The sequence below is a fragment of the Rhodofomes roseus genome, assembly GCF_022264815.1.
Source record: "Rhodofomes roseus strain CIRM-BRFM 1785 chromosome Unknown C8Q71scaffold_30, whole genome shotgun sequence".
Classification (NCBI taxonomy): domain Eukaryota; kingdom Fungi; phylum Basidiomycota; class Agaricomycetes; order Polyporales; family Fomitopsidaceae; genus Rhodofomes; species Rhodofomes roseus.
In genome coordinates, this window is record NW_025952986.1 from 238,893 (window position 1) to 262,294 (window position 23,402).

At 55.0% G+C, this 23,402-nt stretch overlaps 9 protein-coding genes across 9 annotated transcripts; 4 read left to right on the forward strand and 5 right to left on the reverse strand.

The window, feature by feature from the left end:
- Positions 1 to 240: 240 nt before the first annotated feature.
- C8Q71DRAFT_785190 (uncharacterized protein) lies at positions 241 to 2,382 on the reverse strand. The gene is made up of 3 exons (XM_047925071.1): positions 2,366 to 2,382; positions 1,679 to 2,310; positions 241 to 1,621 (listed from the first exon to the last, which is right to left on the reverse strand). Exons 2-3 carry the CDS (start codon positions 2,279 to 2,281, stop codon positions 401 to 403), a joined length of 1,824 nt encoding a protein of 607 aa, XP_047773909.1. The 5' UTR covers positions 2,282 to 2,310; positions 2,366 to 2,382; the 3' UTR covers positions 241 to 400.
- C8Q71DRAFT_842494 (uncharacterized protein) lies at positions 2,304 to 4,261 on the reverse strand (the record flags this gene model as incomplete). Its single annotated transcript, XM_047926549.1, has 3 exons — positions 4,115 to 4,261; positions 3,602 to 4,053; positions 2,304 to 3,551 (listed from the first exon to the last, which is right to left on the reverse strand). Exons 2-3 carry the CDS (start codon positions 3,977 to 3,979, stop codon positions 2,304 to 2,306), a joined length of 1,626 nt encoding a protein of 541 aa, XP_047773910.1. The 5' UTR covers positions 3,980 to 4,053; positions 4,115 to 4,261.
- A 475-nt stretch (positions 4,262 to 4,736) lies between these two features.
- C8Q71DRAFT_361152 (uncharacterized protein) lies at positions 4,737 to 7,046 on the reverse strand. Its single transcript, XM_047918069.1, has 6 exons — positions 6,869 to 7,046; positions 6,744 to 6,810; positions 6,634 to 6,684; positions 6,538 to 6,580; positions 6,360 to 6,483; positions 4,737 to 6,309 (listed from the first exon to the last, which is right to left on the reverse strand). The coding sequence occupies exons 1-6, from the start codon at positions 6,933 to 6,935 to the stop codon at positions 5,120 to 5,122; spliced, it is 1,542 nt and encodes a 513-aa protein (XP_047773911.1). The 5' UTR covers positions 6,936 to 7,046; the 3' UTR covers positions 4,737 to 5,119.
- Position 7,047: 1 nt separating this feature from the next.
- On the forward strand, positions 7,048 to 7,901 carry C8Q71DRAFT_361185 (uncharacterized protein). The gene is made up of 4 exons (XM_047918070.1): positions 7,048 to 7,276; positions 7,334 to 7,434; positions 7,495 to 7,735; positions 7,794 to 7,901. Exons 1-4 carry the CDS (start codon positions 7,160 to 7,162, stop codon positions 7,854 to 7,856), a joined length of 522 nt encoding a protein of 173 aa, XP_047773912.1. The 5' UTR covers positions 7,048 to 7,159; the 3' UTR covers positions 7,857 to 7,901.
- Positions 7,902 to 8,075: 174 nt separating this feature from the next.
- Positions 8,076 to 10,298, reverse strand: C8Q71DRAFT_727363 (kinase-like domain-containing protein; the record flags this gene model as incomplete). The annotated part of the gene is made up of 11 exons (XM_047921846.1): positions 8,076 to 8,108; positions 8,138 to 8,329; positions 8,385 to 8,460; positions 8,507 to 8,577; positions 8,631 to 8,759; positions 8,821 to 8,910; positions 8,939 to 9,181; positions 9,372 to 9,425; positions 9,866 to 9,943; positions 9,999 to 10,058; positions 10,113 to 10,298. The coding sequence occupies 11 exons, from the start codon at positions 10,296 to 10,298 to the stop codon at positions 8,076 to 8,078; spliced, it is 1,212 nt and encodes a 403-aa protein (XP_047773913.1).
- Positions 10,299 to 11,007: 709 nt separating this feature from the next.
- Positions 11,008 to 12,371, forward strand: C8Q71DRAFT_785211 (uncharacterized protein). Its single transcript, XM_047925072.1, has 4 exons — positions 11,008 to 11,469; positions 11,521 to 11,575; positions 11,641 to 12,190; positions 12,261 to 12,371. Exons 1-3 carry the CDS (start codon positions 11,033 to 11,035, stop codon positions 12,148 to 12,150), a joined length of 1,002 nt encoding a protein of 333 aa, XP_047773914.1. The 5' UTR covers positions 11,008 to 11,032; the 3' UTR covers positions 12,151 to 12,190; positions 12,261 to 12,371.
- Positions 12,372 to 13,878: 1,507 nt separating this feature from the next.
- Positions 13,879 to 14,694, forward strand: C8Q71DRAFT_674291 (uncharacterized protein; the record flags this gene model as incomplete). Its single annotated transcript, XM_047919694.1, has 1 exon — positions 13,879 to 14,694. A coding segment is annotated over one exon (816 nt), but the record flags the coding sequence as incomplete, so codon positions are not given.
- A 2,295-nt stretch (positions 14,695 to 16,989) lies between these two features.
- On the reverse strand, positions 16,990 to 20,783 carry C8Q71DRAFT_361370 (Metallo-dependent phosphatase-like protein). Its single transcript, XM_047918071.1, has 15 exons — positions 20,552 to 20,783; positions 20,357 to 20,481; positions 19,674 to 19,837; positions 19,521 to 19,617; positions 19,191 to 19,468; positions 18,953 to 19,138; positions 18,731 to 18,899; positions 18,571 to 18,681; positions 18,195 to 18,520; positions 18,059 to 18,146; positions 17,925 to 17,999; positions 17,689 to 17,874; positions 17,544 to 17,632; positions 17,360 to 17,492; positions 16,990 to 17,301 (listed from the first exon to the last, which is right to left on the reverse strand). Exons 1-15 carry the CDS (start codon positions 20,607 to 20,609, stop codon positions 17,281 to 17,283), a joined length of 2,106 nt encoding a protein of 701 aa, XP_047773916.1. The 5' UTR covers positions 20,610 to 20,783; the 3' UTR covers positions 16,990 to 17,280.
- A 124-nt stretch (positions 20,784 to 20,907) lies between these two features.
- C8Q71DRAFT_785216 (uncharacterized protein) lies at positions 20,908 to 22,794 on the forward strand. Its single transcript, XM_047925073.1, has 7 exons — positions 20,908 to 21,245; positions 21,297 to 21,335; positions 21,389 to 21,399; positions 21,453 to 21,635; positions 21,687 to 22,131; positions 22,180 to 22,322; positions 22,380 to 22,794. The coding sequence occupies exons 1-7, from the start codon at positions 21,192 to 21,194 to the stop codon at positions 22,516 to 22,518; spliced, it is 1,014 nt and encodes a 337-aa protein (XP_047773917.1). The 5' UTR covers positions 20,908 to 21,191; the 3' UTR covers positions 22,519 to 22,794.
- Positions 22,795 to 23,402: the final 608 nt, after the last annotated feature.

A 23,402-nucleotide genomic window follows, 5' to 3' on the forward strand; every position in this document is an offset into this window, starting at 1 on the left:
CACATATCCCTGCTTGTGCACGTCTGGCCTGAAAGTGGGAATCGCTCATAAAACGACACGGTCGATCGGAGCGGTATGCACAGTGTTTTGCGTTTCTATGTTCTGGTAGCAGATCGCAACCACTGGTCTGCGACGGCATCGAGCCGTCGTAGTCGGCTGCTTCCACGAGGCGGGACCATCACGCTCGCATCGCCGTTCAAGTTGTCGCCTGTGCCAACCAGACGACTTGTATGGATTACGGCAATATCTTGTTCACTACAGATAGAGTGGTAATATGGATACACTGATAAGCGTCCGGTGGCACTACTAGTACTACAAACAATCGAGACGCACGTCCGCAATGGTACAGAAAAGAGGCAGGGGCATCGAGGCACTAAGTCTCGCTGCATGGGATGAATGCTTACTTCGACGGGCCTCGGGATTTCCTGCGAGGAACTTGAGGAAGAGGCTGCTGACTGAGACTTCTTGAACGCTTTGAACGTTCACTGTCCTCGTCCTCGCGTCTACCCATCTCCTCGTGCGACCGTTTCCGTCTCGTACGATGTTCTCCACTTGCACTGGCCATCCTTTCTAATGACTGTTGATACGACTGCAACAAACGCTCATCGCGCGCACTGTGCGGAGGACTGTCAGGGGCGGCCTGTATGAGGCGCTCGACGGAAGGCAATCGACAGGGTCGTTGTCCCGCCGTGTCGGTGTCAGATGAGTGGGCAGGAGAATCAGACGGAGATCTTGTTGGGGCTCTTCGTCCTGCCATTGACGGATCATCGGGAGCCTCTTGTTGCCCCGATAGCCGCGTCCAGGCAGACATGGACGATGGGCCAGGTTTTCGTGCCAGAGGACGGCGTCCGATAAGTCGAGGTTGCAGATCCGGCCTTTCTACCAGGACATCACCGGCCCAAGTATTTGTATGCCGTACATCGGGCCGCAGCGGCACGAGCGGGGGATGAGCATCTGCAGAGTGCTGGTATTGGGGATGTCCGTCGTTGTTCGTCATTGCCCGCTGGATCCAAGGGATGCCACCGTCGCTTAGAGTCCACTGATCATCTGGCATAGGCCGATTGTGATCGAAGGATGTCACGAAGTCGCCAGGAGCAGGCATGTCAATTGGTCCCCGGCCTCGGCGAGCCTCCGAGTTTACCTGACTGCTCAGGATTACGCCCTCGGGGCGTGCTCGGTGAGGTTGATTAGGATCAGGGAGGGGTTTGAAAGGGATTGCCTTGTCGTTGGATGGCCAGTCGTCCCGTTCGAGTGCGTCGTCAAACACCTTGAGCACGCTGTCGTACGTTAACGGTATGAAATTAGATGGAGTGTCTTCGTCGAACATGTTCAGCTTGCACAGCCTCTTGAACTGGTTGATCAGTTGCGAAAGTGGTGCGTTGTTTTGGACTGTCACTGCAGGCGACATAAGCCAGCCCTTCTTTCTTTCCGCGCAGGCCGCATCCGACGGCTGATCGAATAGTGACTGTAGAGCACTGGATCCCTCACGATGCACATAGTCAGTGTGCCTCAGCACAAGCCACATCAACAGCCAGAAGAACGACTCGAGATCATGACGAACATCGTGAATGATGTTGCCACCTCCTTCAAGCACTTCCACAGACATGAAGTACAGCGTGCCCTATTGAGTATCTCTATCAGTCTTTGCCAACCAAGCATTCTAGAGACTCGAACTTACGGTACGCTCTTTGCACTCCATTCTCTTCGCCTCATCTGGAGCCTTCATGTCGTCTGGACTGCCACTCGTTGCCGCATCACGTTCGGCCGACGAGCCTGATTCGCTCAGATAAGGCTCTGATAACTGTGTACGTTCTGCTGCTGGTCGCTTCAACCAGTTAACGAGCGCGATGCACCTTCGAAGGTCCTCGGGGAATGCCCACGTATTCTCCTCGTTCCCGCACCCTGTCCATCGTACCAGGTATTTCTTGACGCCCTCCACTATCCCTTCAGCAACTATCGCATCGATGAAGTATTCCTTTTCACCGTTCCTGTTGATGATCGGTGTGGGCGGCGCGGCTTTCCTATCGTCACCACCGTTGACACTGCGACGAGGGGATGAGGGCTCCCCGACAGGGTCGGACCTTGCAGTCATCTGCAGCTCGTCTCCACCCTTCCGTGGAATGCCCTTGGTCGTACGTACGTACTCTCTCCAGCTCTCCACTGTATGCTCGTAGCCCAGATCGAGTAGATGTGCCATCCAGTTGAAGGCGTAGTCGAGATCGTGGAGGAAGCCCCGGCCGTTGGCAATCAATATGTTGCCTTCGCTGATGTCACGATGCATGATACCGGCCTCGAATGCTGTTCTATGCCCTGAGATCATAATAAGGTAAATACACAGTGTGCACCCAAAAACAGATACACGTACCGAAGATCGCGTCGCGCAGAGCCTGTATCATCTCCTTCGTACGCTGAAATGCAGAGAGGGGAGTGCCGATAGATTTCGAAACCATGCGCGTGTGACTGCGTTCGAACAGACGATGGAGGCCCCTGGCCAGATGCTCGCCCGAGCACGTCTGCTGACCTGTCCGTTCCTCTTCGTCTACTTCGAGGTCATTTGCACCAAGATCATCGCCGATCAGGTACTCAGCCAACCCCGGCCATGTCTTGCCCCATGCCTTCATGACCGCTCCCTTGATATCTTCTTCTGATGCTTCCTTCACGAGGTCAGGTTGCGACAGTTGCGAGGCTATGTGGCCATAGATTTGCTTGTAGTATTCTGGCTCGGGCTTGCGCGCCAGCTGCCGCCACGAATCCTTGATGATGACTTGAACTCCATGAGGCCGATTCTCCGCATCACGCGACAGGTTCGTTGGCCAGCCGTTCTCGTCGACCTCCAGCGCCTTCCACACTGTCGTGGCGCGAGAGAAGAGTCGCGGATTCACAAAGACCAGCTCGTAGAGAAGGTACCTCTTGCTCTTCTTGTTTTCCGACCCTTTGACGGTAATCCAACGGCATGCCTTCGACGTCTCGTTGTCGTGCATGATTCCTCCCGCAAGCAGCTGCTTCTCCACCGTCATTCGCTCATCCGACGTAGCGAGCCGCACCGTCGGATCAGCCCCAACGATGTCGCACCCATCTGAGATTGGATTGACGAAACGCCACAAGAAGTCGCGTAGAACTGCGCCGTTTGCGGCTGAATACTCGAACTCCTGCGAGCAGACGGCTCCAGCGTGATCGAAGCGATATATGCGCGCCATAGCCCCGTAGATCCCGATGCCGAACGTGAACAGTCGGCTCTGAGCGAAGAGAATGTTCCGAGCACTCTTGGATAGCTGTACTAAAGTCTCCTCGTTGGCGTTGGAGTGGTATCGCATGGGATCACCACTTTCTGTACTCTTCGCCTCGAAAATAAGAGAAATATTGCGCCAGCGACCAGGATCTTTCCCCGTGAACGTCTTTCCGGGAAGAGAAGCGATGACATCCGGCTTGGTGGCGTGGTGATCCTGCTCGTATTTACCGTACGGGAACTTGATCGGCTTGTGGGCGTTGTTTGCGAAGCACAGGCGCTTGTCATTGGGGAAGCCTTTGACCAATTCCTTGAGCACAGCGCACTGGAAATTCGTCAGTGAGTCGCCCACACTCCTCATCCGCAGCGACTTACCAGAGGGCCATACATCCCTAACTCCGGCTGACCCACAGGAACGTTGGGTAGGGGACCACTGGCAGCGACTTGGGCCGGGGGCGGGTTGGCGCGACTAGGTACATATCGTTCGAGGAAGTCTTCAACAGCCATGGGCATGACCACAATTTTCTTGTTGATTTCGTGCTTCCAGGCCGTCATATTCTTGTCATTGGTTTGTTTCGTCTCCTCCATAGTGAACGCATGCACAAGTTGTTTGTGAGATCGAGGCGTGTTGTATGCCATCGGAGGAGATGATGTTGCAGTCTGCGGATGAGGCCAGTGAAAGTGTGGCGAAGAAGAGGCGCACGGGGGGTCACCCGAACGCGACATCTGCGACGCTTTAAATTGGTGGACCATGTCGGAGGTTGTGGCCAACGGTGAGCCTTTGTTCAAAAAGGGTAATGTCACACAGCAGGACCCTGAGGTGTTGTCTGATGGGCCACTCATGAGTCAGTCCATGCCTTTGTCCAGGGAGCCGTTGCTAATACTTACCGTTTGACGGTTTCTAACGACAACCGTCCCTTTGTCAAAAGCGCGATTGAGAGTGCACAGTAGGTCGGGAACGTGAGTTCAGTGTTTTGACGCGTATATCGCGTCGCTGTACAGGGCAGAGGTGCGAAATGAGGAGGGAGGGAAGACGATGCGGACAACGCCACAACCGCGCCCGTGCGGCGTGGCCCGTGGTCCAGGCGGAGTCTGAAGTGGGAGCCACTGAGCCACGCAGATAATCGGGCATGCCCGGTGCCGTCTGTGGCCAATATCCTTCGTCTCTTTTTGGAAGGCCCTCACGTGGCGACCTTGTTCTCAGTGCTATGACTTCTCAAGGTTCTTGCTTAACTCCGCAGGAGATTGCTCTCAATCGGGCAGGCCCATTGGTCGTGCTTGCCTCAGTTATCCCGGGAACCACACAAGATGCTTGGGAGCTGTTGTCGTTGTCGCAGTGGAGTCGGAGCGGCGTGGACCTCGGTGCACCGTGTTTTTGTATTCTTATCGTGCACTATACGCCTATTCCAGTCACTTTGTGGTTATGTAGACCCATCATATGTTAGCAGCATTCGGGCCGTACGCTTCATCCAATATCAAGTTCAGCCAGTAAGTACTAGTTGGCAAGCCTGTACGACGACACAACAACCATGCTACACATGCATAAGTGCAAAGCTACAACGACTTTATTGATCCGCTGAAGTCTGAACGTCGTTACATAAGTACTAGTAGAAGCATCTCGTGTCATGTACACTAGCTGTCGACGGCCAACTCGTTCCGACACTGGGCCAGACACTAAGGATGGCAGCGGCGTGTAGCTTTCGCATGGCAGCGAACACGGGAACAACCGAACTACTTTACTATACAAAGAAGCGCGGATCCCTACATCCACTGAGCTGCTTCCTGCGACCCAGCTCATGTTATTACCTGCCATTTTAGAAGTCAATGACGCTCGCAAGTGATGTACGATACACTACGGTCCGTATATATCACCAGTCACTCGCATGGTCGCACTCAAATGCCATTCCACTGCTGCCCCGCAAAACCCGTTTGTTGTTGCTGGCCCTGCCACCCATTGAACGGGTTGTTGGTAGTGTACATTGGCTGCTGCATCTGCGGCTGGCCGAACGGCGACGGTGAGAACTGCTGCGACTGCGGCTGGCCCTGGAAGAATGGGTTCGTCACGACAGCAGGCTGCATGGGCATCTGCTGTTGGAACATCTGCGACTGCTGTTGGAAGAGCAACGGCTGTGGGGACGGCTGTGGCTGCAGGGCACTTGTTTGCATATACGGAGACGACTGTGGCTGGAAGGCCCCCGTCGGCTGCCCCGCGAACGCCCCGCTACCTACCGGGCTCGCCGACAGCCCTGCGTAGGGATTTGCGCTCGGTGCGGACAATCCGAGCCCGAGAGTGGGCTGCGGCTGGAAAGGCGGTGCGCTGGCAGGTTGTTGCTGAAACGGCGACGGACTAGATTGAAACGGCGAAGACATGCCCAGCGGCGCCGACGCCTGGTATGGCGATGCACCGCCGGGAGTCAGATTTGAACCCATTGGAGAGCCGACGTTAACGTTGAGCGCAAGTCCCGTACCGAGGCTCATGCTACGCGGGACACCGCCCTGGCTGGCCCCAGTCGCGAATGAAGAGACGGAAGAAGGGAAGGGTGAACTGGGCGAAGCCGAGATGCCCGAGTACACGTTCGGCAGGGGCGACGCCGAGAATGGGGAAGGACTCGGTTGCATCTGAGGAGGCTGGAGCGGTTGAGATGGACTAAAGGAGGGTTGAGTAAAACTAGAGGGTGTCTGAAGCGAAGCGAGCGTGGCCCATGTTGACGATTGCGCAGCAATCGGCTGACTAGTGAGTTGTGGCTGGACGCCAGACGCGAAGGATGTTTGCGGCGTAGACGTTCTCAACGAGCTTGACACAGGCTGAGACACAGGACGGGACTGGGTGTGCGAGAACATGCTTGGAGCAGACGTCATCGCAGGCTGGGATGGTGTTGACGATGCAAGGGTCGGTGCGGGCGTGGAATTCGAAGGCGTCTTCGGAGGGACGGGAGGTGGGACGGACAATGTCGACGCAGGAGCGGGGGCTGCTTGTGAGCGTGCCTGCGGACCAGGCGATGGTCGATTCAGAGACCTTGAAGGTCCTAGCAGCGCCGCTGCTGCTACTCCGCGACTGATGAAAGACTTGAACTCGTACTTGGCTATTACCTAATGAGCTACGGATAAAGCAAGTACAGGTCAGGACACGTACATCGTATGTACTTCTCTAAGTCGCTATCGCGCTCCGAGTCAATCATATTTGTAGGCGGTGGGTGCCGTTTCTCGTCCGGGTTGTAGTAAGCATTTGACTTTACGTTACCGTTGTTCTTCATATGCTATATAACGGGTAATTCAGTGACCGCATCGATGTGTTACGGCACGGCACGCACCTCGACCTGCTCCCTCGTCCAGGTGTCCATCGTGAGGCTCTTCCTGAAGTTCACAATCAATGCACACTCTACTACATCTCGAGGAGAGGTACATACACCTTCGATATATGTGTTCCCATCTTGCGGTGTATGCTCGCACAGTTCATACTACATACAGCCAGAACGTTAATGAGAGATCAGCGAGAGTACGACCGCACATCACACACCATATGAAGATCCCAAGGTTGTGCGACGCCCAGCGAGGGTTGCGTGTCTTGCAATCCGCACAGACATCTGTCGCGCGACATGGTTGGGAGCATGTCCATTGACGTTGTCGACGTCTGCAACACACCGTTTCCCGGCGAATTCGCGAGTTCCAAAAGGGCTCGCTGGTTGCGCTCCGCAGATATCTTGTTCATCACGCCTTGCTATGATCTTGAGGCTCCCTACTTTGCTAACGATGAGGTGACCGTCCGTATAGCGCAGAGTCGAGGTGGTGGCGAGAGTCAAGCTGAGAGCGGCGAGCGACTCAGCGAGCGCGCATTACCCGGGCTTCGACCGTAACCACCACCACGCGGACTCGGCTCACTCGACTTCCGTCGGCTTTCTCGTTTGCAGTAACAGTCGACTTCAATCCACCGACATGGCTTCAGGGATGGGGGACAGTCTACTCAGTACTGATGGTCAGGTCGGCTCAATGCCGGTCGATCCTGTAGAAGCGTTCTTGGCATACTCGTTCTCGACGGATGCGGTATTCCAGGTATGGGGCCTAATAACACCTGAGAATTGCCGAATGCTGATCACACGAGTTCGTAAGCAAGGTCTAGAGAGCATAGTAGCATCGGGGGCACTCGAGGGCAAATCGGAGGAAGAGAGGGCTGTGATCTTGCGCAGCTCTCAGGTCTTCTACTTTAATCGGTCCGCAGCCGAGCATCCCGCAAGTCAAGGACAAACCCGCTGATTGCGTTCGAATCGCAGCGCTATCGGCTGTTCCATAACAATGGACGAAGTGAACGAGCGGGAACGCTCGCGGCAGCTTGTCCCTGCGACAAACGCTGTCAATTCCAATGGGCATTCAGATGACCCTGCAGTCGCGTTATCAACACAGCAGTCGGACGTTGAGCCACGCACTCTCAGCTTCTCCGAGCTTAAGGCACTCATTGAGCAAGGCAAGACGGATCAAATTCCCAATAATAGGCAGATACCGAATGAATTGAATGTACGTATCGCTCTCCTGCGCAGTATCTATCTGACCTACGATCCGTTTGAACGAATAGCAAGCAACGCCCAGTCAGTCAACTACAGGCTTGCGTAGGAAGCCCTGGGAAGCCGAGACGTAGAACAAGAATCCAGAGACTGATCGTTGACTGACTCCCTGTACTATCAAATGTATGGACAACGAAAATAATGCAGGACTCGCATGGTCAAGCTATGGAACTGGCAAGAAGTACAGAGCAGACAGACAGCAAGAGAAGCGCCGACGCAGCGCAGCATAACAGAGGAAGTCAGAGGTAGAATCGCGGTTCAATTCAGCATATCCATCCTTGGTGAGTCCGGTCTTACTCTTGCGGTACGAATACGAACACGTTTCGCTACACGCCATAGCTCCTTCAGCAACGACGGAGATACAGGGTGTGGGATGTTCATGGTCGTCGCCAAAGCAGAGGAACGTGTCTGTGACAGGATTATCTGGTGCATCATCGCCGTGATGATCCTCGGTGCAGCGGTTGAGCGCGGGAGAGACCCATTCGAACCACGAATAGAGGTCTTCGTACGCCTTGTATGGTGGGGCGTACGGTATACGAGCTGGCTTCTGTGAGGAAATAGTCATGTCGCGCATCATGGTAATCGATATACGAGGCGCGAACCTGCTTCATGTCTGGCGAGTGAGTAGCTGTATGGTCGCCCATAATTGGTACTCGGGCAACGATCTGCTTCCAGTCACTACGCAAGCATCAGAAGACTGCGAAAAAAGTGCGCAGGAACGTACATAGACTGGAAGTAGGTGTGCTCCTTGATTTCCTCAATGGTAACACGTTTGATGGGGTCGACTTCTAACATCTACAGACATGTGAACATCCGAGGAAGACGTAGGCTGGAAACGCAGCACAGACCTTGCGTAGGAGGTCGCGCGCGTCATCGTTGACGAGGGTGTCTTTCTGTTCATCGAAGGTGAGTGGCACGACCACGGGAGCAAGGTACCAATCCGCTGTTGGAGTGTTGTCATCCCGGCCGAATGACATCTAGTAGGCAGACGAGTGCTCAGTGGTGGATCTTGCCCATGCTACAACACAGCCCACTCACCCAGCCAGTCAGCATCTCGTAGATGGTGACACCTGCAGACCAGACATCGGCCTCGTACGAGTGCACGCCGTCGTTCTGAGTGCCACAGTTCTGGGGCAGCATACCTGATGGTGCCGACCCTACGACGGGTGACGTCCCACCCATCCAAACCGAGTGACCGGAAGGCTGCGTGGTCAGGATGCTTGACGTCGAAGGCCCGCTGGAACTGCTTCCAGGGGAGCGGGCCCCACGGACGACCAAAGTCTCTTGCGAGGCCGAAGTCGGCGAGGACAAGGTGGTTGTCGTCGTTGACGAGGAGGTTTGCGGGCTTGATGTCGCCGTGCAGGAAGTGCTGTTCGCGGAGGATCCCAAGTGGGTGTACCTGTGTATTGTGTCGGATTGTATGAGTGAACTGATGTTTGCGGACTTATAAGGCCAGCAGCGAACTCCTGGGCATCGAAGGAAGTGAGACCGCCCCGACGGCGGATCTCACATTGGAGACTACCCTTTGGGTGGTATTTCTGCGCATTTTGTCAGGAGCTGACAGGAGATTTGCAGCAGCAGCCACGAACCGTGATGAGGAAGAAGTGCTCGGTGTCCTTGAACGAGCCTTGGAGCTCCAGAAGCTAGGGGTTCCCCGCAAAGCGCCTCATCATGTCTTGTTCCGCGAAGAGGTGCAAATACGACACAAGCTCGAGACGGCTGACGTCAATGGACTTGAGGGTACAGCACGTGTTGCTGGTTTTGTCCCTGACGAGCGTGACGATGCCCTCTTGTTCGCGGGCTAGTCTGCACGAGATGCAGGGGCTGGCGCGGGCGACACCTGCGATGCGAGCGTGATGGTCGAGGCTGTCCGAATACCCTGGAACGTACTGCTGCCGTCTGGCTTGTGATTTGCGAGCACTGGCCGTCCCGCAGTCGCCATTACTAGCGACGCATGCGCGGCAAGTGTGGGCGACGGAGAAGCAACGACGTCCTATGAGCGAACGATGGGCTTCGCCTTGCATTCAGTCTAGGGCCCGAATTGATCAACAGTTTTGCACAGGTCCTTGGTGTTACGACGTACCACATCGCCATCCCCGTTGAAGGACAATTGGACACGGACGTCATCGGACTTGACGGCGTTTTGCGTAAGCGAAGGCAGCTATTGTGGGCACGAAAGTCAGGCGAATGACGCTCGCTAGGGAGAACCGACACACATCATCGTGCATGACGGTCGCACACTCGTCACAAGTCTTGAAGAGGCTGGACTCCGGAGTCTGGAATGTGGTTGTCATTCGAACGCACTACATGGACAGTTTCAAGAAGCGTACCTCGTGTCCTATAGCGCGAGGTTTGTGGTCGACCTTGACGGACGAAGCCCGAAACAATTTGGAGGTGAGGAGGTACTTGAAAGACATCTTCAGTGCTTGTGGCTTGAAGGTGGCTTGATTCACGCAGGCGGTACGAGCTGAGAAGTTGGACGTTGCGGACAACGCTGCCTGTCCGAACTGGTGCATCAATATGAGACCGCATTGTGGTTGAGATCACTAGTGGTGTATAGATGTCTCAACTATGAACTTTGTTGCGAGCTAGCTGGCCGGGTTCGTAACGAGTCATTATTCATGTTCGCTAAGGAAGCTGATTCGCTACGGTTTCAAGACGAGCAAGCTCCTACAAATCTCTGTTGACAGTACACAGTGGGAAATGGCTGGCACTGACCCATGCGCATCTGAACTGATGGGTCGCTCGATACGTGCGAGATGTGTCAATGCCGCAGGCAAGATCAGAACCAGCTCTGTGCACTGTTCCCTGATTGACGCCGCGTGGAGATGATTTAAAGATACTCAGCTTCAGTTGAACCTCACGCGTACAGTTCAGTGTACATGTCCCGGGGCTTCGTGAGCATCATTTCATTCCATACATACGAGTGTCGAATACCGGACAGATATGTGGGTGTCGGACGTAGCGCCTTTTAGGGATGCTCATACCCAAGTGCGCGCACTTGCTTTCAGAGTGTGTCCTCGGAGGTCTGCTCGTTCGATGTCCTCTTCATGCGAGTTGTCGCAAGAATTGTGAGAATGGGCCGTTGTCGTTACTGGTTAGTGGTGGACGACACAAGGACGACAGATACGGTGTCTCTGCCATGCGGCGCCATACTTGCGAACTCGGCATTTCCCCGGCTTCACCTTGATTAGGAATATTGACCGTGGCCCCAATAACGCCCGGGCCGGCGGCTTTCTCTCGTCTACTCATGTCCTTGCTTGACCTCCCGCTCGAGCTCTTCATCGACATACTCTCGCATGCACTCTTTCTTCACCCCAAACCCGCAGACGTTCTCTGTGTTGCGCATGCATTTCGCGTACACGGCGAGCGCGTGCTGCACACTAACCTCCGCTTCCGGACCGTGCGCCAGCTCGCGCTCTTTGGTGCCTCACAGAAAGTCAACGGAGAGTGTAAGCTAGCATGTGCTGCTAAGACACTCTACGTAACATTACCCGGAGGGACAGCTAGTTCTAATGTCTTCTTGCTGCTTGCCAGTGTACTGCGTCGCTGCCGAGCTGCGTGCGACAACCTTGCAGAGGTACAAGCTCCGGGAGATAAGGTCCCACTAAATGTTCTTCAACTATGCCTCCACTCGCACATGCGCACCAATGTTCAACACATCTATGACGCTCTTGTTCTTGCTGAGTACAGCACCCGCTTCTTCCTCTACCTATCCAGTGCTAACCGGCACCACAGTCCGCGAGAATTCACTTGGATCGGTCCAGACCCGCCGCACCACTTTTCCACTGCGGTAAGCCTCAGCAGGAACGCACTGCCACGCGATATCATTGACTGATGAGAAATGACCTCGTATAGATTGTACCAGCAGCCACAAATCAGCTGTTTCTCGCTATCAGTACCTGGCCGAACATCGTTCGTCTCAAATTGGCCAACCTATCCTTTCCCTCTGATCCCCTCTGCACCGGCTCGCGCACACTCGGGCCGCCGCTGACGTCAATAACTCCCCTCCTGCCTGCGCTCCCTACTCTACGGTCACTGGCCCTCGGTCAGGCGACGCTACTTCCCCCGGGTGCAATCGCCGCGATGCTCTGTCCATATCTGCATGGGCAAGAGGGCATGGATGCACTGGAAGAGGTTTGCCTCGTGGACGCATACAGCGAGAGCATCTGGGGCCCACGGATACGTAGGAGAGACATTGAGCGTGCCGCGGCGGCACTCGTCCGCGGGCTCAGCCTCGATGAAGACACGGCTAAGCATGCAGAGGCGGAAGTACTTTCACGGATACGGAGGATCGTCAGATGCGAGGCACTGACGGAGAGGCTCATGGGCGGGGATCGAGTCGAGGGTACTACAGTTCTAGATTGAGATGTTCATCGAGGGAGCGTTACACTCGTGGGTCGGGCGGGTACGTCGTCTAGTAGCTGAAATGGGTCGCACAAGAAACCCCGTCTGATTTTTTTAAACTACCACTATAGCGATTCGTAGCGTACTAGAGGTATTGTGGTCGAGGTGCGTTGAATCTCCGGAACGACATGTACATGAAGACAAGCCGAGCGGCGGTGTGTATCGCATGTCATTGGAGTCGTCCGGTCTGGGGCTAAGTACGCCAACAGTCTGAGGGTTTGTGTGAGATGCACTTACGCAGTGTCCATGGTGACGGGATCACGCATAGACAGATCGAGTTTCTCCATGGTAGTGGGTTCGCAGGGTGCCTTCATGATGATGGAGTTGTGCATGCGTCTGAGTGTGCAAGTGTCAGCGTTATAGTATCGGATTGGGTTTTCGATTTGCCACTCTTTATACTATTACAGGACCAATAGACAGGTACATATCACAAGTGCGACTGTAATGGCGTAAGTCTGGTAGTAGGAAGTTGCCGTAAATGCAAGACTGCGGATTTTTTTCAGGTAAACAAGTCCAGATATACTGAAATATGTAACATATAATTGTTTGTGTGCTCGCTTCTATTGCATCGCGAAAATTAGCTGACGCTGTGTCTTGCGGCTCATTGAAACGAGCCGAACATCGATGTACACAACACGAGATGCTTGTAATGTCATTCCAGTCGTTCAGTAGAGTCTCCGGTAGCTGCACTTGTTGTGCACGAGTGGCAAGGCTACCGTGTCATCGTAAGCCGTTGTGCGTGGCTCCAAATTCCTTATTGCGGGCCGTCGTCAGAAGAAACATATGCGTCCAAATACTTGTGTGATGACTTCGCCAGTCCCGAGCGGCGAGGAACAAGGTCGCGAAGTCACCACCTGCCAAAAGCAGACGGACAATAGCAGCGGTAGATCGGTACCACCCGTGTGGCATCGAAAATTCCCACGTGGCCCACGAATTAGACTCCGCCTGATCCACAAGCGCGGTTGTGGCGCTGTCCACTCGTTGTGTCTTCCTCCTCGTTCGGTGCGTCTAACGTGTTCTGACACGCGATTCCCGCGTATAGCCCGCAGTGTTAGCCTTGGGCTTTGTTTTCTGACAAGTGAACGGCATCTTAGCCGCAGAAAGGCCGCAAGTCGAGCGACTATTGGAAGGTGTGCCATATCAGCCTCCCCGTTTGGGCAAGAAGTAGTGACTGACTCATGAGTGGCCCCTCCGACAGAAATTAGGGGTGCCTCTGTAACATTCCCATTTTGGAACACAACACGGGCCACCGGCTTGAATCTCCGACATGCCACACCTGTTTAAAGGGTCGCGGAGGTCGCGTTCACGCGACTTGTCGCGTTGCGATTTACCCTCCCACTTTCGCTGGCCTCATCGTCCATTCACATTTTCCCCAATGGAGTTTGCGACCCCCGGAACGGCGAAACAACACGTCTATCACTTCTACCATGAAGAACCTCAGCAATCGAACGAACGGAACATGCGGGGCTGGAGGAGCGAAGTTGACGGTAAAATCGTGGAGATGGTGATGCCAGTCAGGCTGTTTCTGGACGTATTCGTCCCCAGCCAAACCGCTCCTCCCCCTTCACCTGCTACGAAGCCATTCGAGGAGGTGCCTGTGGGCCAGGGCGAGCCAGACATGTACAAGCCTTTGGTGAGTGGTTTCAGTGGCTTGACGCAAACATCTTGGTGAGCTTTATCCAGTGCGACGGCTTGGAATCGCTAGTGGCCAACTTCCCTGAAAAAAAGCGTCCGACATTCCGCAATAACGCACACGAGCCGATCAAGTTTCCGTTCCTCTTGGCCGAACAGGAACACCATGCCACCAAGCCAGATGTGGTTGCTTCGCTTCCTGGCCACTCGCTGGAAGGAAAAGAGGACCGTTGGCGAAGCATCTCTGTCGTGTTCGAGGCCAAAGGCAGCAGTGGTGACGATCCGATGCGATACGTATCAACGAAGAACGATGAGACTCTGGTTCAGCTCTCGAAGAGTGCGCGGAATATCCTCGTCTCCCAGAGCAGGCTGTTTGCCTTCGGTGTTGGTATCTACGGATCCCAGGCGCGCATCTTTCGGTTCGACCACGCGGGGGCTGTCTGCACAACGCCGTTCAATTACGGAGCAGACAATGGCACAATTCTACACGACTTTCTCTGGCGTCTCGTCCACCCGGTTGACCCTCATTGCGACATCGTAGGGGCCGACCCTACCGTCCAGCTGGCATCGTCGCGCCAGCGGTCTCGCTTGAAAGATTGCCTGCATGCTGCGGGCGTGCCTATCAATAGCGAGACCTCGAAAGCCTGTCGATGGGTCACCGTCAGGGGTGCGACCACGCAACATGTTGAGAAGTATCTTCTCTACGAACTAGTGTTCATCAGCCCTCGTCTCTTCTCCCGCGCCACGACCATCTGGAAGGCTTTGCAGGTTAACAAGCACAGTCGATACAAGTTTACGGAGAGGCACGTCATCATCAAGGATGCGTGGCGGCAACTGGCGCGGAAGCCGGAGACTGAGTACTACAGGCAAATCTACGCCCATGTTCGATCACAGCTGTTGCCCCCTGAGGTCGAAGAGAGTGATACCATGGATGAAGAAGCATTCCTGCAGGCATGGAGTGCACAATGGCCCGGTCTGGCGCTGTTCACACGCGGCATGGACCTTGGCGAGGAAGAGCTACGGGATCATGGTCGAGCCCTCGGACAACGTACATGTGCAGGCACACAGCAAGTCCAGGGTGCACACGACTGGTACGAGCGAAGCCATATGCGTCTCGTATCAGACACGATCGGTACACCAATCTCGAAGTTCCGCGAGACGAAGGAGATGGCGCAGGCCCTTCATGATGCGATACATGGTATGCGCGTCCGCTCGTGATGTACCGCTTACTGAGCTCTGATCGCACGTTGACAGGGCATAAACTGGCATTTGAGGCAGGCGTCATACATCGGGACATCAGCGAGGGCAACGTGATGATCGCCAATGGTCGAGGTTTCCTCCATGATCTTGACTATGGCTTCAACTGGAAGGCCTTATTGCGCGAACTTGGTTACGAGGATACGATTGCGAGCTGGGAGGAGTTCGTCCTTACGGAGAAGGGTATCCCGAGAACGGACTTGGATAGCTCTGGTTTCGTGCCTGCACCTGCGCCACCCGCTCGCGCTCATCTCGTCCGAAAGAAAAAGAGAACGCCGCGTGCAATTATAGACGAGAAAGGCCGGAAGGAGTGGTTCGTCGAGGCAATTCTTGCGGAACGACCCTCGACCACTGGGGGCCAGGATATGGAGTACCTTATCAAATGGGAGGGGGACGACGACAACACATGGGAGCCGAATGAACATGTCAAGGACTGCGCAGCGTTGGACAGATGGCTAGAAATGCCAACCGGCGAGCGCGTGAAGTTGTCGGTTTCACACGTTCACGGAGAGCGGCGTGCCCCGCCCGCAACCGAAGCACAGCTCAGGTTGGAGTGCAAACAGCGGACTGTAAGTCTGCAACCTCTTTATCTTTGTAATGAAGATCCCTTATCGGCGGTGGAACAGGGTACATTCTACTTCATGGCCGTGGAGATCCTTCGAGGCAACATTGTTCATCAAGCACGACACGACCTGGAGTCGTTCTTTTGGCTCCTAGTTTGGCTTGTTCTCAGGCACACGAGTCATACGCACCATGACGGGCCGCGATTACTGAAAAGTCTGTTCGACCAGGCCACCGACGACGACTGTGCAACGTATAAGAAGGGCTGGATTATGAACAGTGTCCGCGTCCACAACAACGAACCTCTCAACGACCTGCTCGAAGAATTTGCGGAGTTGTGTGACGGAAACTCGCACAGGCGAGAAGGCAGGCCAGCCCCGAAGCCATTGACATATGAGGCTGTTCTGGCACTCTTCGAGAAGGCACTCAAGCGTCAGGATTGGCCGAAAGGGGATAGGGCGATTCCATTCATCCTCGAAGACTCGGAGCCTTCCCAGCACGAACTTCGTCCCCGGAGCTCCTGGCAAACTAGTCAAATCAATTCAGAGGCTCGGCATGGTGAGGGTCCATCAAATCTCGGTCCGCAAACTAGCCACAAGCTCCTACCACCTGTCGATCTACGGCCACGAGGCCAACGAGGCTTCAGCGACGGCGAAATGTTGGTCCGTGGATCTGCGTCGGCTGCTCTGCATACCAATGCTCAGAACGCCAATAACTCGCGCCGTACACCGCGTAACGCGAGTTCTGGTCCGAGACCTGATCTTCTCGTCGAGCCCTGGAGAAGATTCGTTGAACCACTACGTGTCCCGCCTAGGCCTGCCCCCAAGTCACCAACGCCGTCGTCGCGGAGGGCATCCTCCTCTCACTCCGTCATGTTGCCTCTGTCCTCGCATAATTACTCTGCTGTTCAGTCGTCGTCGTCCGAATCAGGCGATGGACATGTCGACTTAACCTCGAAGCTTGCTAGCGCTGCTTCGGACGAGGCCGGCGGCAGTCGCCATGGTCGCAAGCGATCTCAAGGAGATCTCTACGAAGCTGATGAGCTGGAGCCACTGGCAGGGCCTTCGAAGCGTTCGAGGACTCAGAGTCACAGCAAGCAATTGCTTCCCCGATGCCCCTCAGCTGGTCCTTTTCGTTGATGAGGACCGATGAGAACGAACATCTCACGCTTCTCCGCTCTTCTTGACCGCTCTTGATCGTCTGTATCACGCTGTGGCTCTTGTAGTATTCTATAGACTTTGGCTACTGGTACTAGTGCCGCTGGACGGCTATCATTATATTCGTGTCAAATCTACATGTCTTCGGATAATCCTCATGGGTGCCATAGGTAGCTCGAGAGCTACGAACTAAGTCCTGACTCAGTCTCTAGTTCCATGATCCTTGCGGTTACAACGAAGGGAGAGTGCCGACCAAGATGGGTACGATCCTCTGCACACCCGTAGTTATGACATGGAAGTGTTCTTCATTCGTTGACAACTTCGAGTATGACACACCTCTGTGAGCAGGGCTGGCACGGCGGCTCATATACAGAATGCATCACAGCACTTGACTGGAGTAAAGGAAACATGCCAAGGAAGCAGTCAATTCGGGGCACTGGACTGTACACGATAGGTACCACGACGCCATGGTGGACAAGGATCCTCAGTCGCTATCCAGTTCAACCTGGGGTACCATGATCATCAGCGATGGACACCTTGTGTACGATATGTGGGGAGCGTACCACATCGGCCATCTTCTTCGTAGCTCGAGATGCTGCTGCGCGTGTCGAAGATCTTCCAGAGGGGGCAAAGCTAAGGGTGGCTTGTTTCGCCGTGGCCTTCTTTGCTGGGGCCTTCTTCGTCGTGGTCAGTTGACTGCACAACGCAGTTGAGTGGATGCAGACGGACAACAGCACTGCAACGTACCTAAGAACCGCAGCACGATTCGTGCGCTTAGTCGTTTTGGGTGGCGGCTCCTCGTCTTCCTCGATCTCATCATCGTCGTCAGATACAGCCTATGAAGTACAGCCTGTCAATAGTGAATGAAACCGTGAACATGTGTACTACATACTGCTTTCTTGCCCCGACCCTTCGCGGGTGCTTTCTTGGCAGGTGCTGCCTTCTTAGCTGGTGCCCTCGTTTTCTTTTTTGGTCGCTCTTCCTCCGAGGGCTGCTCAAAGTCAGAGCCACCCGCATCGATATCCATCAGCATGGAATCTACTGAGGCGTCTGAGTCGTCCGCGGCTCTTCCCTTTCCCTGCAGAGGGATCAGCAGGGGCAGCGAAGATATCATGGGGCGACACTTGCCTTGGACTTGGTGGGTTGCTCCTCGCCGCGCCGCTCCAGGTACTCCTGATCGTGCTTCTCCTTGACCTTGTCGACCTGCGTGCGTACAGCTTGTGAGTGCACAACCATTTATAGCTAGACTCAAAACCACGCACAATCTCGTCAAGCCCGTCGTCGGAGAGGTCCTCTTTCCCATTCGCCTGTACACCCTTCATCAACGCCTTCAACGCGCCGTTCACATGACTACCACGACGTGAGTCTCCCCGCACATCATATAGCTTACACACTCACGTTTGGATAGCATGTATGTCATCCTTGTCCACAAACGTCTCGATTGCGTCCGACATGCCCGCCTCGCCCAGGAGCTGCAGCTCCTGCGCCGCGAGGTACTCCCGCACAAGCGTCTGCACACGTACCTTCGAGAGCTTCTCCGCGACGCTCAGCTCGGGGTCGTCGATGCTTAGCTCGGGCTGGTCCGCGGTGACCTTCGGCCCGCGCTTCGCGCTTGCCTTCGCGCGGTGGAACACGAGTACGTCCCGCGGGTTCGCCAGCCTGCCCTGGAACTCCTGCCCAAAGCGCACGGGATTGGAGAGTTCCGAGACGCCGGTGGTGTCGACCTGTGTGCGTGTGGGCAGCGTATTGTGGTGAGCAGAGCGCATGGGCGCACCTTGAGCCGGACAATGGGGAGCATTCGAGGTAACTCGTCCTCTCCTTCGGCGACCGCGCGCTCGTTCCGTTCGTCCCATAGCGCGTTCGCTTTGTCAATCAGCTCATTGACCTGTGCTGTGATCAGCCGTATAATCCACCTGCGGGCCACTCCGACGCACCCGTTTTTTCAGATACTTGGTGATCGCCATGCGGTCCCCGAGGTCGATGTTCTCCTCGTCCGCGATCTCGCTGAGGACGATCTCGTCCAACACGAACGGGCGCACGGTCCGAAGTGGAATGGGCGTCAGCTCAAACTCCTGGCCCTGGATCTTCAGCAGCGCAACGTGTCTTCCAAGATACTGTCAGCACTGAACAGAGGTAACGAGAATAGGACGACGCACTTCTCTATCGACTCGCCGTCTGCAAGAGATGTGGCGACGGACGATCCAGGTTGCGTTACGTAGTACTTCTTGCCGGCGACAGACTCGGGCACGATCCGGCAGTCGTGTTCGTGGCCCCAGACGACCAAGTCGACGCTGTCGTCGAACATACCCTCGGGTACCGACTGCTGTGGCCCGTGCGCAACGCTTCATCCGGCATCAGCCATTTCGTGTACACCTCGTCGGTAAGGCAACTCACCGATTCTGGTGCACGATCAGGATGTTGAACCAGTCATCCTTGTCGCGCGGCATGAACATCTTCACACGGTTGCTCCGGAGCTCGAAGTGCATGCGCTGGTCCTTGATATTCCCGACGCCGTACATGCCGAGGCGTGTGTTGCCCTTGCGTAGGAGGACGGGTTTGATTGCAATGCCGCTCTGCTGCGCATCGGCTGCGTTGACCGGGAGGTCCACTTTGCCCATGTAGTTGATGAGGCCGCTCACAGAGAGCATGTCCAGTGCGGCTAGAGCTCCTTGCTGCGTAGTGCTGTCAGAACAAACATCAGTGAGATGGTGGGTGGGGACGTACCGGGCCTGCACCTTGTGGGTCGTCGTGATTACCGTGAATGGAGAAGACCGGGATGGCAATGTTGAAGTTCGGGTCTTCGTAGTTCACCGCCGGGAATCTTGTTCGAATGGCATGTCAGCGCAACGTGATACCGGATGAGGAGTAGATTCGTACGAAAATCCAGGCGCCTTTCCCTCGTCTGGGTCGCTTAATAGCTCGATTTGAATCGGCCTGTCCCCGAGAGTGTACTCGCGGAGGAGTGCCATCACTTCATAGAGACAATCCCGAGACGGTCGGTTGTCGTGAAAGAGATCCCCACCGAGTAACACGAAGTCGACCTGAACGAGATACAACAGGAGGGCGTCAGGAGCAATTGATAATGAGATGTTTGTCCGAAGCGAGAACCATGACAGCTCTTTTCAGGACATGAAGCAAAAAGAAAAATGCGACAGATGAACTCGGCAAAGAACCCATGTCCCACTCGCCGCCTCTCCTCCATTGTGGTCCCAAGGCTTTCACAGACAGATTGAACGACAACAGATTGTACTTTTGCGGGTCAGCTCCCCGATTACATCGTACGCAACTCCGAGACTGCCTAGCAAATCAATTGGCAACGTTGAAAGCTCCAAGGCTATCGTTGAATGTAGTGAACTTCACTACCATCTCGCGAGATATTGGTGCAGAAGGGCTGCACCGTGGCTCGTCGATTGTCAAGCGAGGCCTTGTCATCATATGTCTCGCGCATTCGTTTGTGCCTATGTAATGTTCTGCAAACAGCTGGGATGCCGATGCAAAATAAAGCCCAGCAACAGGTGTCTGCAGCCGGTACCGTAACGTTCGTGGTAGAAGGGACTTACATCATTCTTGATGGCTAATTGAAGTATCTCTCGGAATGTGTTGATGGAGTCTTGTCCTCGCACTGGGTCCCTTTCAAGATACCCAATGTGGTTGTCAGTGGCCAGTAGAATCTTTATGGTGTCGTCTGCATCTACGCCACAACGGTGAGTACAGAGTCAACCCCTGATATACGCATGAGACGCAGTGAGACATACAAGCGTTTCTGATTGTCGGAGGTGGAGGCACGACATCTTGTTCATTGTCTGATGCCATTCGCAGTTCACGTTCAATCGTCGTGCCCTGGGTGGCTTCAGCGCCGGTGCCAGTGTTTGAGTCCCGGAACGCCTCAATTCTCAAGACTTGCGCGTGTAGAAATTGTCTTCGTTAGCCCGAGTACCCGAGTTCGTGAAGCAGCGTATAGTGCAGCAATCAACGTCAGTGAGCAAGACGCGACTCGAACTCGGACGCGTCGCGTCCGCATCCCCGCTGTCACGTGGGAACGCGATCAGTGGTCAAAAAAGGGAATGATGCCAAAAGTAGGAATTCCCGCTTTCTCGCACGTGGCCTGGCGGTGCCTGCCAGCTCCCGCCAACTTCTCCTCATCTCAGCTTCATCCTCTTCATCTCTCCTCCCTCCTTCTCCTTAGTTTTGTCGGTTTGTGGGCTGGTTGACCTTTGCGTCGTTGTGCCGTCTGCAAACAGTCGCACGCGGGTTATTCTTGCCCGCCCACGAGGAACTCTCCGGCTGCAGTCGTCCTCTCACGACTCGAGCTGTCTTCTGACCTTGTTCTGACCACTCTCATACTGGAGTATACGGCCCTGGAACCTCTACAACGCTACTACTACAACCGACCTAATGTCTCCCGCTCGCCATGGACACGACAATGCACCACCGAACAGGGCTCTCGTCGTAAGTGGGAGTATGCTTCGCCTGGAGTATCGTGTTTGAGATGTCCAGTAGGCCGGTACGGTGACCTTCTACCTTGTCGCAGCACTGTCGGTACGCCAATTAATCCATTCTACTGTGCCTTGGGGGTGCTTACAATGAGCTAGATGGTCATGGCGTATGTCGTGTCTATCAGGCAGGTCGCGCGCCTTTACTGACGCTGATGTCCAGCAACAAATGGGTCCTCAATACCACGGACGTGCCACTGTTCTTCCTAGACATGCAACTCCTCATCGCCGTTGTATTGTTCCTCTTCGCACACATGCTCGGCATGCTACAGCTACCACTACGATGGGACTGGCAGGTCATTAAGGGCCTTATACCGACGGTGTCACTGAGCTTGGTCGGACTGAGGTGAGCACTCAATGTATGTTCATAACTGACCAAATGCTCAGCGCTCCCTAGTCTGAGTAACTACACACTCAAGTACGTCGACGCGTCCTTCTACCAGGTCGCTCGCGGAATGGTGCTCCCCTTCACCGTCTGCACGTCATTCTTCATCCTGCAAGCCCGACCATCCCTGCGCATTCTGGTTGCGTGCTCCATCGTGACCCTCGGCTTCTTCGTCGGTGTCTTCTTGGACGGCACGAACGTCTCCGCTCTGGGCGTGACGTTCGGTGTCGTCAGCTCGATGGTCACCGCGCTGCACTCCGTCGTCATCAAGAAGTCTCTGGACGTCGTGCATGGGAGCGCGCTTCACCTGTCGTGGTACACCAACCTGCTGAGCGTGATCGTGCTGACACCAGTCGTCGTGCTCGGCGGTGAGGGCCCGGGGGTGATGAAGCTGCTGTTAGGCCCGGAGTCCACGCCGGGCCAGCTGTACACGTTCATGATAGGCTCTCTGGTCACGGTGAGCAACGCCCCGCTGTGTAGTAGGCTAAGCGTGAACCCGTCATAGGGCCTCTTCGGGTTCCTCATGAGCATCGCCAGTCTGCTCTCCATCAAGGTCACCTCGCCGATCACTCACATGGTCTCCTCCGCGGTGCGCGGCGTCGCCGCCTCGCTCCTCGGACTGTGGCTCTTCCACGACATCATCACAACGTGAGCCTCTTCCGCCTCGTTGCACTGATCACCTGTCTGACCACGTCTTGTGCACAGCGGCCGCGCCTCATCGGTCGCCATCATTCTCCTCGGCTCGATATACTACACCTGGGTCAAGCATGTCGAATCGCAGCCGACCTACGAGCGCGTGCCACTAGAGGACATAGAGACGGGCAAGCAGGGCAAGCCCGAGTAAGCGCCCATAACGGCCAAAAGTGTAGTGCGTCATAGACAGTCGTATTGTTATGTGCTCTCGACGTGTTGTTGTGCGCGCTCGTTCCAATCTCGATGAGCTAGGTTATATAGACAGGGACTGTAATGAAGTTCTGTGGGCGGACCGCGGATGGTGCCTGGCTTCGATGTTTGTGTGTGTGGCTCGTCGACGTGCGTCGTTGGCACCCGCTGGACCACTAATGACTAGTGGTGGACTCGGATGGCCCTGCAACGGTCTGCTCGCGTCGTGGACCTATCAGTCGGTGCTCGTGTCGTGGGATTCAACACGGGCCCTGCATACGAAATCCCCAGCGTCGTCGAGGAAATAAGCGGTACTGTCGGACTGCAGCATCCCGGGTTTGTGCGATGCGGAAGACTCGCGGTACTACAAGCACAGGTAAGGCCCTGTGACCAGATATTTAGCTTCGCAGGAGTGTTTGTCCCTCTGCGAGTGCTAGCACTCTGGCGACGGGGCGTGTTTATCCTCGGATTATCATCGACATCCATATACAGGCTCACGGCACATATCTGCTGTCGCAGATGTGTTGATCCTGGCTTTTTCTTTGCTTCGGGCTACAAGCAGGGTCACTTACGTCGCCTAGACCCAGCGTGTACTACGTCGACTTCAGCGCAGGAGGAATGTCAGGTCAAGTGCAAACGTCGTTACATTGCGTCGACAATAAATGAGACTATTGATGATGAGAGTGCAAATAGTCGGTGTCAGCTGAGAACTACATATATTCAATGAAAGCAGGGTACAAGAGCGGCACTGAATCAACGACCGTCCGGCGGCAGAACTACGTACAGCATAGCGAGTATATATACAACAACACAGCGATATGAACGGTGACAAGCGGTAGCGAATAG